Source organism: Aedes aegypti, chromosome 1, assembly GCF_002204515.2.
Source record: "Aedes aegypti strain LVP_AGWG chromosome 1, AaegL5.0 Primary Assembly, whole genome shotgun sequence".
Lineage (NCBI taxonomy): Eukaryota > Metazoa > Arthropoda > Insecta > Diptera > Culicidae > Aedes > Aedes aegypti.
In genome coordinates this window covers 105,541,592-105,556,707 of record NC_035107.1, presented here as the reverse complement: position 1 = coordinate 105,556,707, position 15,116 = coordinate 105,541,592, and the positions used below count along the sequence as shown (strand labels likewise).

At 36.6% G+C, this 15,116-nt stretch overlaps 1 protein-coding gene across 4 annotated transcripts in view; it reads left to right on the top strand.

Moving 5' to 3' along the window:
* LOC5575879 overlaps positions 1 to 15,116 on the top strand; it is a 59,275-nt gene that overhangs the window by 28,242 nt on the left and 15,917 nt on the right. For all 4 annotated transcript variants that reach the window (XM_021844544.1, XM_021844550.1, XM_021844560.1 and 1 more), the window contains 2 exons: positions 1,411 to 1,582; positions 13,779 to 13,977. In XM_021844544.1, the coding sequence (XP_021700236.1) occupies positions 1,411 to 1,582; positions 13,779 to 13,977 (371 nt within the window). The remainder of the gene's footprint in view (positions 1 to 1,410; positions 1,583 to 13,778; positions 13,978 to 15,116) is intronic.

Below are 15,116 nucleotides of genomic sequence, written 5' to 3'. Positions count from 1 at the left end.
GAAATGTTATCATAATTTTTATATACATTCAATCATTGACCAGAAGTCATCTTATATGATCGATAACTCGTTTATAATTTTTGTGGTCACTTGATACATCATACACTCATTTACATAAGATTTGGTCGGTTGTTGATTTATTTGTCATGTGTTTAATAGGGTACTTGTTGCTAGTTCCAATTAGCCATTAACTTTACGCATTATTCTACTGTATAATATTACACTCGTTTACGGAAAAGCTTCATTAACCCAAAACCGGATATACATTTTACCTTGACTGGATCAGCCAGAACGATGGATTCCTGTTCTGGAAAAGGTTAATTTCAAAGGCTCATTAAATCTACACCAGAACACAAAGCTCCAAAACCTGATGGCCCTAGAACAGCGCAAATACTTACCACCCATATATTGGAGCAACCTTGTTCGCTTGAGTGACATTGACGGCAAGTAGGTAGCTAGTAGCCGGTTACCGCATAAATATCAACTCCTCTCACAAGTTCAAAGTCCCCTCAAGAGCATCAAGCCCATCCGCAGCACATGTTCGTTGGTACCCTGTTGAGGATCGCGCTCCATCAACTTTCAAATTCTCCACGCGCGCTCCTCCAGCCACTATGGGCGATCGGGTGGGATAAAATCGAAGAAAATTACTCGTTTTGACCGGTATTTATTGTACATCATTCCATAGTAAAGACTTCTATGGAGATATCCCTGGAATATCAGAGCAAGAAAACATTTTTTGTCGAAACTTTGTATTACAAAACTCATAAATATGACATGAGATGGCAAAAACACTTTTGGCCGCCAGTCTATAACTGCCCATAGTGCCAGCCAGTCAGTCGAAGCTGCTGCTGCTGTGATGATGGGGCGGCTTGTTAATAAAACCACTCGGAACCGGCCCCGTTCTGGAGTTGCTTAATTGCATATAAATTTCAAACAGAACACGGAACTCTCCGCCACTCGTTTGCCGCACTGAGGACGAAAAAAAATGCGAAGGTCAGTGAAGGAGCAGTTCTGGTGCTCACACTGAATGCCATTACCTAACAGTATTGGACAATAAATTTGTAACTTTTTCTATTTTCTTCAAAAAATGTTCAGTTTTGGAAGGTTAGATCTAAGTTATTTTTGGAATTATTTATATGAAACTTTCACTTTGTCCATAAAAAACTCAGTTCCAACGGATCTAACCCTCCAAAGTTGGTAATTTTGTATGTAAAATCCAAAAAGTTGCAAGTCTGTTGTCCAATACTGTACGTATCGATGATGATGAAAACTCGTTCCAACAATTCTACTTTCAAATTTGGGTTGATTACTCGAAGTGGAACAAACATCGAGGCGCATGGTGCTTATTTTCCTGTGTGTAGAGTTGTATCTAATTTCCATATCGTTTTTTTTTCTCACATATCTTTCCAGCACGTATCTGACAGTGTTGCTATGCTTGGCGGCAGTAGTTACCTCCGTTCTGTCACAGGATGATCAGCCAAAGACCGGTAGCCGAAATAACCTGCTCCTGCGGCGAGGCAATATGCGACCGAACCCGCTCGCCAAGACGACCACCACGACGCCACCGCCCGAGTACCCTGAGGTGAGAATGACAGTTTTTGAATAATGTGTTACAATATATGCCTGATTACAAAGTAACGTCAGAATATTCGAATAAAATTGCATTTTATGTTTCTTTCGAGAGTGCTATTTCGCGCATAGTTAGGATAAGTTTCATCCTAGTGGTCTTATGTTCATCCTACTCATAACTTAGTGTGAAAGTTCATTGAGCTCGTAAACATAATGTTGCCACCCACTCGAGCCACCCGCTAAAGCACCCTCTCGAGCCACCCAACAAGGCGAAGCACTATGTTATGTGCGTCGGCCAAAAATAAATAATCATGTTCCATGTATACCTCCACCCACAGAATTATGTAGGCAGTATTACTAGCACACGTTTCATACAAAAGTATTATTGTCGATATGAATTCTTCAACAACTTCATAGAAGCTCAAAATCACAATTTATTTCATTTGGTAGTGAAAACATGATTTTTGACTAACATTATAAGCATTTTTCCCACCATGCGTGTGTTGTTTACTTTTTTGGCAGTTTTCTCCTCTCTTCTCTCGCTTCTCACGGACGGAGAAAGTTGCCATCAGTATGCATTTGAATACTACAGTCAATTGTACTGTAGAATATCTCATAGTCGCTTTTGCTGTTAAATTGCGTTGTATATTGTTTTTCTCATGCATAAAAATGTTTTACAACACTTGTGACATTGTACACCTTTTGAGTATTATGAAATTGTAAAATACGTGGTTGTAGCAAGTGTATGAATATCCAAACAAATTCTATTCCAAACATAAAAACTGACATCACTTCCAATCAGTGAGAGCGGTGCATCCGATTCATAAACAATGTTGGCTCAGTGAATTCGCGTTCCGGCATTGGCGTAGGAACAGGGGGGGGCCTGGCACCCTCCAGAACCATCCAGCCCCCCCCCCCCCCCCAGAATTTTTGATGATAATAAAATTTAAAAAAAATATTATTATTGTCTTTATTAACGAGACTTTCAGCCCTTGGCTGGTTCGTCTCGTGAAAATGGTGGAGTACCATAAGGGAACTCCAGAAATTGAGATATACACAGTTTAAAGTAATTACAGAGTTTCTGTTAAAGTTTGCTTAATACTATGTTAAAGTTATCTATTATTTTTTCAAGTTAATCTTTCTGTGCCTATAAAAACAGTAGAAGCTTTACTATTTGTTAACGTGGATTTCCAAAGAAAGAGGGGGGGGGGGGTTAATTCCTTCGGCCGGGCTGTTTGGACTTCACTTAGCTTGGTTGTAGTTATATATCTTGATAAATGCCTGCCTCTTTAAGGAATTAAAATAAATAAAAACAAACAAACAAGTTAACATGCAGCAAAATCTTCTGAATCCAATACACAAGACTCTTGTTATAGACAAACATTTCTTCAGTAGTTACATTATTTTATGTTGTAGAACACTATAGCGAGAAAACCTCGCTTGTCATATACAGCATCAGCGTGGTGGTTCTGACTTTTTTGAATCACGCGATAACCGAAAGCTTATCTGTCCGGCTGTCGATCGATTGGTTACTGTTAAAACTAGCTTCTTGTTGTATGTGGTAAGCGCAATTTTTCGACATATCCATTGTAAAAAATACCGCGGTATAAAAAATGGTAGTTTGATTCCAAAAACTCGTTTTTTTTTTCAATAATCCAAATAATTCTGTTTTAGCATAGAGCAACACTGCATTCTGATTTCTCATGTTTTGGAGGATACCCTGCTCGAGGTGTGTGGTGATGATGATTACTCTTATGAGAATCCACTAAATAAATCCATACAATAACTTCAACTCGTATAATGTCCGAAAAAAATAATTGAAAAAATAGACAAAGTTACTATAGGAATTTCTCAGGCTAAACATAGCGGGAATTCTTGTCGAAAAATAAGGCTTTACTTTCAAGGAATTTCGGCATGGCCAAGTTTTCTTGAAATGAATGGTAGAAATTTAACATGACATGAAAAAAAATGTAAAAAATCGACCATAGCTTTCTTTGATTTTGATTCAATTTTTTAAATAGTTTTGCTAGAATAAATTTATTGTATGAATTATATTTTTTCAAGAGATTATTATTTCAAAAATTATTTGAATAATATTCAATAGATTTGTAGCACATTTTTTCAAAAAGCTTTTCGATATGCATTAAGGTACACCGAGGCAAATTGAAACGGGTGGGGTAATATGAAATGCCAAGTTTTGAATATGATGCCAATAAATATCGGTAGATTTTTCTAACCTAAACGTTTGGACCATTTGTGTTAATATTTCTTATCATACTACCATTTCACTATGATACCTTTCTATTGTATTCTATTGTATCTATTGTATTGGTGTACCTTATAAAATTTTAGTATAATCAAACATTTCAAGGAATATTTAAAGGTGGCTTCAGAACTTTTGCAAATCTTTTCGAAATTAGTCAATATTGTGGGATTTGTTCATACTTTCAAAGCATTCATCCTGGTGGACATCCACTCCTATGTTTACTTTTTATTATCAAATTGTTTTCGGAAAATGTTCCCGGATTTACCTTAAAAATGTTACTTAACCTTTCAAAAGTTCAGTTTTCGCTCGCAATTCCCTTAAAAAATCATTAATTCTGTCAAATCTAATACAAAGATATTTCGCTGAAAGTTCTTCTTTGAATTGCTTTAAATAGTTTTCGCAAAAATTTTATTATAAATTCTTCCAAAAATGTCATCAAAAGTCCTTAAGAAATATTTCCAAAATATTGCACATATTGCGTCAAAATGTCTTCTTTGTTTTCTTTTTTTGAAATTTTGGTTCAAATCCCCGGATAATTCAAGAATTGGAAAAAAATTGTCTTGCCCTCGAATATTTTGAGGAAATTTGTTGAAAACCCCCAGGAAAATTTTGCTTCCGAAATTAGCATAGCGGTAGAAGAGTCTGTAGCAAAATAACTGGGAAGGGGAAAATTCATGAAGATATTCATAAACAAATTTTAATTGATTTTCCTTAAACCACTTTTTTAGAAATTGGTTCTTTGTTTGAATTTTTGTGCGATAAGAAAGCTGAATTTCTAAAGGCTTTCTGGTAGAATTCTAGAAAACCAGAAATCAAGGAAGGATAGCTTTTTAGGATAATTTCTAAAGAAGATTCTGATGGGCCTTTAGAATTTTGTTTTATTTGTTAATCCATTATAGAACTTTTTACTATCCTGTAATTTACCTGTAGAAAAAATATTATAAACTATCTTTCATTGTACCATTGCCCACCTATTGTTCGACTTGCTTCAACATTTTGTTGTTTCTCCATCCTTCGCATATCGCTTTGAGGAACCTCATACAAAAATCTGTCCATACTCCAAAAAGCAACGTTTCAAAGAATCCAAAAAAGGTAACTTATACAAGTTTTGAAAAATTACAGAATATTTATACGCATGGTTTCTGATGATTCCTGAAAATCAGGAATTCCTCAACAAATTTTGAAAGTAATGCAAAAGTTTCCACTAAGATTTAAATAAGAATCTCACATTTTCGCATTGAACTTCTACAGTACTAAAAAATAGCCGATAATAAAACCTTCAAAATAGTTTTTTGGAAATTATAGAGGTAGGAAAAAATGAATTCTACATCAATATGTTCACCATAGTATCATGAATCTTTAAAGTTCATACTGAATATTATATAAAATTCTAGATACAAATACTTTTAGTAAAAATTCCATACGTTTCAACATGGATCATTTTCTATTATAAAAGACGTCGAAAAAGAACACGGTTTTTTTTTCTGTCTTTATTAACGAGATTTTTAACCCTGGGCTTCATCTCGGGACCAACGGCCTTACTTCCCTTCCGAAGGAAGTTGTCACTGAAATTTTTAGTGACTATCTCGGGGATGGGATTCGATCCCAGGACCTCAGCGTGAGAGGCGTGTGTTCTAACCACTACACCAGGTCCGTCCCCAGAGCACGATTTTATGTAGTAAATTCCTATAAGAACCACTAAAGCTTTTCTGTGAGGTACATTGTTAACATGTTTCAGAAATTCTTAAATTTTACGGCAGGAATTGAATGATTTTTTCCGAATTATATTTAAGCTGCAATTATTTCAAAACTTACCAACAAAGTTATTTCAAACCTTTCGTTTCTTTAGAAATCTGATTTGGAGTGCTTCATAGAGGAATGCATGAAGTAATCCCTAAAAAATATAAAGTTATTCCAGGAGTAGTTTTTGAACCAAAAAATGGAGAGTGTTTAAATTTTTATATGTTTTTTTTTATTTATGGAAGAGTCCTGAGATTTATATTCGCAAAAAATGAATTATTTCGAGAACCTGAAAGAATACTTGATGGAACTTCTGGAGATTTTTTAGAAGTTAAAGAATGAATTGCAAGTGCTTAGTGAATCTGATGAAAAATTTCTTCAATTAAAATCCCAAAAGAATCGTTAGTGCGGTTTTAAGAAAAAAAGAAAGTGCTTAGATGAATCATGAATCTACGAGATTAATTGTCTAAGAAACCTCTGAACAAATTACTCGTGGATTTTTGATCATTTTCAAGGAAAACTTTTTGAAAGTATTGCTTAGTTAGGAATTTTTGAAAAAATAAAAAACAAATATAAAATTTCAAGAGACTTTTAAAGGAATGCGAGATGCTGCACCTCGATTTTAGATAAATCCAAAAATAATTATGTGTAAAAAAAATACAGATTTATTGTGGAAAGCTTCTCTGTGCAATCTTGAATAACATTTTCCAATTAAATTTTTTAAAGTGCTCATGAATTTTTTGTGGGATATTACTAGGAATCCGATTTTTTAAGCAGTTTGATAGAGATTCTTCGAGAAATTTTCTGATGAGATCAAAAAGTCTGAGAATGATTCTCTTGGGGAATCCCAGGACGAACTCAATGAAAACTAGTAAGGAGTTCTTGAAAAAAAGCGCTGAAAAGTACGAACATAATTCATGAATAAATTCCTGTAGGAATTCTCAGAGGAAACTCTTCAAAGCACATGATTGAATACCTGAAAAGATCAAAGAAAAAACACTAAAGACTATCCTTTTGATCTTTTTGCTAGAATTCTTCAATGATTTTTGACTGGATACAACAAGAATGAATCTTTTTCGTAGCGATAATTGAAATTTACAAATATCACTGATATGCCGCGAAATGAGACAAAATAAGAAATAAATAAAATCGATACAAATCTGTAAAAACTACGAAATTTGTAAAAATCGTGATTGTTGCGACCGACATTACTTCTGTAAAACAAGTATTTGTTAGCCCCCCCTAGGCCCCCTCCAGAAAAAAATCCTAGCTACGCCAAAGCGTTCCGGTGCTGTTTTCGAGCACAAATTGACGAATTTAAGTGATTTATTGCTCCCAGGAGAATTGTGCGTGAGAAATCAAAGTGTTTCAAGTATCGCATTAGATTTTTGAATTGCTACGGTGAGTAGAAGTACGATTAAAAGTGAATTTTAGTACGGGCACCGAAAAGCCAGCAAACAATATCTCGATGCGTGAAGAAGAAGTGTTTCGGTAGTGCGTGATATTTTACAACACTAATCACAGCAATAACTACGTGTTTGCATTCAAAAACTGCTAATTTGTGAAAAACACATTATGGAATGCTTTCAGTTAAGAAACCACCCCTCTACAATAAGGTTAGTAACTTCAAATAATCATTTTTTGTGATCGCTCTCGAAAACACTGTGAGAAGCGTGGGAGGAGGGAGCGGAAAGTGAAGGGGGGGAGTAAGGTGCCATATTAGAGGCCATTTTGGTACTCAAGGAGATATGTCCTTAAGAGCAAATTTCTTTGTGTCTGATCTTTGTATTTTTGTGAGACATAAATATTCATGATTGCAAAAATGAACCAAGTCAAGCGGCTTCCTAATAGACTAATTTGTAATAGAATGAATATTGGAGCTATGGAACAGTTATCCAGTTTGAACGTAACACTTGATGAAAGTTACTTGATAAAAGAAGGGAAAATTAATTTGCAAAATATTAAAAGCTTTTATCCAAAGACCTAATATTGCAGCATAATAGAAAACAGCCTATATACGAGAGCAGATTATTTTTCGTTTAAAATGTTTAAGGCTCTAACGCAAAAAAATCTTCCCATAGCATAACTCGAATGACCAACAGATTTTTATAAGAAAATATGTGTGACAAAATCTTTGAACGATTCACTATAAATTTTAATTTTGGAAGTGTACGTCAAAAACACCGTTTATTATCGAAAGAAGGGAAAATTTGTGATTGAATTTCTTTTTTCAGCATATATCGAAAGGAAATCATGCACTTGTAAAAAAAAAAGTTAAATATTGGCAGGTTCTAAAGTAATTATCATTCTAACAGCACGTCTTGCAAGAATTGATAAAACAACAATATATAAAAAGGGTAACATTTAGCTTTACTACATAATAAAATTTAAAACAGTATAAATATAAAGAACAGCTTATTTTTAAAAGAAGGCAAAATTTATGATAAAACCAATAGAAGATTGGACGCAAAAAATTATTGTGGCATAATAAAACGAAAAGATATCAAAAATGGCGTTCAGAATCATCGGTACCCCCAATGCTAGTTCTCAGTAATAGTCTTCAGTGGTTGGATAGTGAACGAGAAAGAACGATAAGCCATCAAAAGAAGGAGGTATTCTGTCATTCTCGGCTATACACATGTTGGCAAAAATGCTGAGGACGGTAAAACTCGAAAGAACCACCAACTAAATAAAGAAGTGTGCATATTAGATGGTTAGTTCGTTCACCACCCTGAAATGTATAAATGTACGACAATTATGAATGCCAAAAATTTTTGGATGAAGTGGGCTAATTGGGGAAACGGGATATTCAGGGAACTGGAATTCGGGGAACTGATGTTCAGGGAAACGACATTCAGGGAAAAGTAGCACATTTTTTTTAAATTATCGGACAGGTTTGGGCCGGAGGTTCTCCGATTTGCATGAAATTTTCACCAGAGGTAGAGCTCGTGGATACATGACCAAAAGTGAAATTCAAAAAAATTATAGTGGCCTATTTTCCCGGAAAACTCTAGATGAATTTTCACGATTTCTCTATATACCTCAAACTTTGAAAATTCATATCTCCTGAACTATGCATCGTAGAGCAAAAATTTTTTAGTGAAATCGAAAGGAAATTTTCTCAGCAATCTAATAAAAATATAAAAAGAAAAACATTTTTTCGAAAATTTTTCTCCATGGAGAAAATTGTCGGAAAAATAGCGAAAAAACTATCGTCTGTATCATGAAAAATTTTTTTTTGTTTCATCAATCCATACTCTAACTTTCGTCCATAGACGCCAAAGTGGTATCTTTTACCGTTTAGGCGACAGAACTGAAAAACCGATGACCACCCGCACGCTTCCCATAGGAAAATGTGTTCTATTGTGGGCCTCATAACCGTGCGCTAAAGGCGACAGTGCATGTAAATGCATTGTAAGTGTAACGCAGTAAACCATCCTTTCCTTTCCAGTCAGAAGAAGCGTTTCGTCAATCGGACCACTCCCCATTGGTCAGTTGGGTGTTTTGTGTGCCCTTCATCAGCAACGTTATTTAGTATTAAAGCTAACAGCCTCTATGAAAGCCGCACGGGAAGTTCTTGTTACAATCAATCATTATGGTAACGTTTGAAGGATCAAATCTCAAGATCCACTTTCTTTGAAAACTTATGAATATATTGTTAAAATGTTGTTTCGGCCAGGACGTCTTTCCTACGTTGTGTCTTTTACGATAGAACGGACGGCAAATCAAGCGAACGGCTTCACTTTAACAGATTTATTACTACTGAGAGGCAGCATGCCTACTCGGTGCAAAAACGAAAGAAACTACATTCTTACAAATTCAATGGGTGCGCCTTATATAGGCGCACGATACGGTCAGACAAAACATACAAAACATACGCTTCTCAATACAGTTTGGCGCGCTGTTGGGTTGGTGCCAACTGTAGAGGCTGCACGCTGACTGGCAGTGGAATGTTCCACAGCAGCAATCAATGGAACAATAGATAGTGTCCCTGAGTGTTATACAGTTGATTTATATTATATACATGCAAATACTATACTATATTCTTCGAAGGAACAATCAGAATTTATATCAAATATATCACTTTGTATAAAAAACAAAACTGAAAATTTATTCGCGCGCTTTTAGTTAATTATTTAATCATTTGATAAATTGAATAAAATTTGAAAAAAGCAAGAAAATTACAAATAGCACTTTATGTATGCATAAATATCCTTTTTGCTTGGCAACTATATGATATTGAAGGTCAATCATGGGAAACACTCACTCAGTTATTGTGTTTCCCTCACTCGCTTCCATGCACAGTCGGGAGCGAGAAAGTAGTTTTTTACCCAAGCCGAACGTTTCAATTTCCAGTGCCCATTCTGATTCTTCGGCGAGCACTAAGCGAAACAAAAAACGGCATCTGATCAGTCGAATGCAATACCAAAATTCGGACAAAGGACAAACATTTGAAAAGGGCCCAAGAGGTCTTGAGCCTTTTTTCAGAAACGTTGCTGTTGAGCCCTTTTCAGCCCGCCCACGCAATTTAATCCCACTATCAGAAAGATTGGTGTTAGCTCTTCCTGATAGTGGTATTGGTGAGCGTGATCGAGTTGAATTGGGTTCAACAGCGGCTTGCAAAGCCAATGTTTACCAATGTCGATGTGCCCTTTGGAAATGTTTGTCCAGGAATGATTGTTTACATTCTGATTCCGTTCGAATGGCATTCGGGTTTGAGTGCTAATGAGCGTTCACTGACTGGCAGTCCACACCACGGAATGATTCAGTGAGTAGGAATCCTCTCAGTCAGTTCAATGCATTCGGCGAATGGATGCTAAGTGCATTAACTCGTGCCTCGCTGATACAAGTGTATTGTTATTCACTTCTCTTTGCGTTCCTTCCGATTGTCGCTTTTACACAATCGGTTTCGACGCTTTCATGCTACACTCCGCCTAGGACGGTTCAGCTATCACTGAATGTTCGATAGCAGCAGATTTTTTGCTATTTTTCATCGGTGGCGTTCGGGTTAGTGAGTGAATTTTCCCATGCTTGCTGAGGGTCAGTTCCTATTACCTATATTATTGAATGTTAGGATCGTTTTCAATTAAAGACTGTTGGTCTCAATAGTAAAGGTTACAAAAAAAGGACATACAAAACACCCAACTGACCAAAGGAAAGTGCTCCGATTGACGAAAAGCTTCTTCTGAGGGGACGGACCTGGTGTAGTGGTTAGAACACTCGCCTCTCACGCCGAGGACCTGGGATCGAATCCCATCCCCCGACATAGTCACTTATGACGTAAAAAGTTATAGTGACGACTTCCTTCGGAAGGGAAGTAAAGCCGTTGGTCCCGAGATGAACTAGCCCAGGGCTAAAAATCTCGTAAATAAAGTCAAACCAACCAAACCAAGCTTCTTCTGACTAAAAAGGAAAGGATGGATTACTGTGTTACACTTACAATGCGTGTAAATTACTGCCGTCGTTAGTGCACGGTTATGAGGCCCACAATAGAACACATTTTTCTATGGGAAGCGTGCGGGTGGTCATCGGTTTTTCAGTTCTGTCGCCTAAACGGTAAAAGATACCACTTTGGCGTCTATGGACGAAAGTTAGAGTATGGATTGATGAAACAAAAAATAAGTTTTTGAAAATTTTTCATGATACAGACGATAGTTTTTTCGCTATTTTTCCGACAATTTTCTCCATGGTGAAAAATTTTCCGAGAAATGTTTTTCTTTTTATATTTTTATTAGATTGCTAAGAAAATTTCCTTTCGATTTCACTAAAAAAAACTTTTGTTCTACGATGCATAGTTTAGGAGATATGAATTTTCAAAGCTTGAGGTATATAGAAAAATCGTGAAAATTCATCTAGAGTTTTCCGGGAAAATAGGCCACTATAATTTTTTTGAATTTCACTTTTGGTCATGTATCCACGAGCTCTACCTCTGGTGAAAATTTCATGCAAATCGGAGAACCTCCGGCCCAAATTGTCCGATAATAAAAAAAAATCCCCACAACCCATAGAGGTAACTGCAGTAATCGATTTCTCTTTTCGCCAATAACTTGACCAGATCAATGTTATCGATTGCCGCCCTTTTGTCAGTTATAAAACAATATCTAAAAAATATTGCTCTAAAGAACAGCCTATGTATAAAGAAGGAGAAATTTATTTTAATTTTAAATCAACAGTCTTTATATTTATAATTATAGTTACATCATATTTAGAAAAAAATAAATCATAGAATGTTTTGCAACTAGGGTTAAGGCGAAGTAGGCCGTCATTGAAATTTGTACGCGTCGTTGATGATTGTTGTCAAGTGACCTCACGATTTCAAAGTGAAGAAAATCAGTTGGATTTGCACTGACTTAGCTGAAAAAGTATCAGTATACTTTCCTCATGTGGGTGCGTACAGTGATACTTTTTCCAACCAACATTTATTATGCGGACTGAGTTATATCAATTTGAAATTGCGAGCTGTAATGTCAACATGACTGCCAAAACAAATGACGGGCTACTTAGCCTTAACATGTGTATTACGGCTTAAACCAGCCGACGGTGTTTTGAAAAAACCTAAAGTTGGTAGACATAAAAGTCAATTTGGACTAATTGAGATGTATAATTGTGAAAAATAATGGAATCGTTCTGGTGGACTTTATCCCATGATTCATAGTACGCTAGACTGGGCGCGTTAACCAACTACGCCACTGAACGGGTAACGATTCTGCAGCGCAATCGGCCAACCTGAAATCAAAGTCCGTCACGACCCCATATTCTCCTTCACAACCCTACATCTCCATGATTGAAAGAAGGGTAAAATCGTGCTAAATATATATAAATCTTCAGTGCAAAAATTCATTCCAATAGCGAAACTCAAAAGAAGGATTATGGAAAAAAGGGTTATTTCTGGATAAATGATAAAATACTATTGACAATAACTTTCTTTAAATGCTTTAGTTTATTCAAGAGCATATGATTTTTGAATAAGTGTTATTTTATATCTATTGGTTCCAAACCAAACCTGATATCTTCAGAAAGATTCAATAGAAACGTAAGATCGAATGTCATCTTAAGAAATTATTGGTTTCAGACTCATTATGCCAAACGACTATTATGCCAAACGGCCATTATGCCAAACGACCATTATGCCAAACGACTTTATGCCAAATGACCATTATGCCAAACGGCTTTATGCCAAACGACTTTATGCCAAATGACCTACCACCCATTTTCCCAGCAATGAAAGTGCTGGTGGTTACGTCAATCATGCGTATCCGGGCAGTGTATACATAAGTTCGATTAGTTTGGATACATGTGGACTAGCTCAGGGTTGATAAAAACATTAGTCGTAAAACACGAAGGCCCATCACAAGATTTACCACGCACTGCAGAACAAGCTACGGCCAAAAAAGTTCAGCCTCGTACAAAATGAACCACTTAACTATTTTTGTTAAATTTTAGATGTAAAATCCGACAAATTTGGAAACAATTTTAGTTGCATTGAGACTGAGGTCATTGTAAATTTTGCAGTCGAAAAACCAGAAAAAATGCCCGACAGAAATGCTTGAAGGAATTTCCTGTGCTTTTTGATCATTTTAAGGGAAATCCAGGAGGAATCCTGAACTGTTTGAGCCTCTGAAGTAATGCTTGCTAAAAGCACATGACGGAGGATATAAATACATTTAGTCTTACATACTGAAGAGATTTTTAGAATATTTGATGATTTTTTTTTTCAAGAGAAACATTTAAAAGAATTGTTGAACACTTCAATAACTCTTCCTTGACAGATTATACATGAGAAAATAATGTGTTCAAAACATTTAACTTATAATAATTTTTGTTAGGTCCTTGACCAATTTCTTTTGACGTTAACTACGTCTTACGGCAATATACTGGGTGTCAATTGAAAATCTATAATGTTGCAATCGTTACAATATTATGTTAGAGTTTGAACTAAAGGAAGGCTGCAACTATGACAATCGACTAAAATTCAAATGCAGAAAATCACTTGGCGTAGTTAACGTCATGCGGTCGTGTCTTGTACACAACCCCCTCTGATTTTTATTCCTAGTGGACTCCTGTTGAAATCATAATTTGAAACAAGACACTTTCCTTCTTGAATCAAAGATAATCTCATAAATACATATTGCTTCCTTATTGCATAATTTAAATCTAAAATCGAGACTCAAAAACGAGTATCCAATGCATTTTCGATTTCCAGGAAGAGTACGTCGACGAGGAAGGAGAGCAAATCGAGGGCGAAGAAGGCGAAGATGCAGCCGCCAGACCTGCACCGACCACCACCACGACCACCGAAGCGCCAAAGAAGATCCGGCCCAGCATCCGTCCGTTCCGCAGCAACGATGACCTTCTAACGGCACTGAAGAAACGTCGGCTCGAATCGAAGAACTCCAAACCAGGTAAGCAGGCAGCCGAAGCGGTTCTCCATCTATTCTCTACCTCAATAAAGTAGTGCAAAGCGCAAACCCGTCCGGCTTTCCTTGGACAAGGACGGCAACCTCATTCCACTGCGTCGCACTCCAACCATATCCATCTAGTAGAGGCTAAGTGTTCTTCGTAAAAGTGAGGACAGCTTCACCCGAATGGCGTTAGTAGAGAAAGCATTGAGCGATTCTCGTCCACCTTCGCAGCCGTGCTACATTATGCATGTCTCCTATAAGGAGATTGGACTGCATTCCGCGGCAGCAATCGGACGAGACATTGAGTTTAGCTTTATCTCCACCTGAAATTGCCGTGAACCGCGATCGACGCCGTGAATGGATTTATCCAAGCAAACCGATCGAAAGAGAAAAACCGGCCGCGCGATGTTTGCATAATCGACCGGTTTGACCACGCCATTCTTTGCGACCGATGAGGAATCGAATGACTTTCGTTTTCATTTTCCGATCGGGTTTTGTTAAAATATGGATATCATCTTGTTCTATCAAAGTGGGTTCATGGGGATTAAACTATATGCAAATTTATAAACATAAATTTTAACGATAACGAAGAGATTTCGTAACACGAAAACTCATTCCCATTCTAAACCACATCATTTTGGCTTTCCAACAAGCTCTGACCGATCGCATGCACTGATATATTATGCTAGTAAAGTCTAGGACTTAGTGCATCGAATCGCAAAGGTCAGGGTTTCCCAAACGCTGGTCCGAGCACCTCCAAAGGTCAAGGAGCCCATGACAACTTTTCAAGGATGACGAACGTAATTTTCTATTAGCCTGCCATGTGCTAAAAATATCTGTTAAGGTGATTATAGAACGAAGCCACACCTCAAATTTTCAAGAGCACAAGACTTAAGAACCAAACAGCGCTCCGCGTTGAAAATCTATCCCATTGTTCACCACCACCAAGCAAACAATTTGATTGGTTTCCAACGCGAACTGTTGTCAGATTCTCTCGTCTTGTGCAATTGAAAATTCAAAGTTTGGCTTCCTTTTATAATCACCTTAAATCGTTCTAATCAACACGGAAAGAAAAATCCATGTAAATTTCAGCGTAAAATCATGCACATGAAGGGAATGCCATTTATATTTAAGTTTGA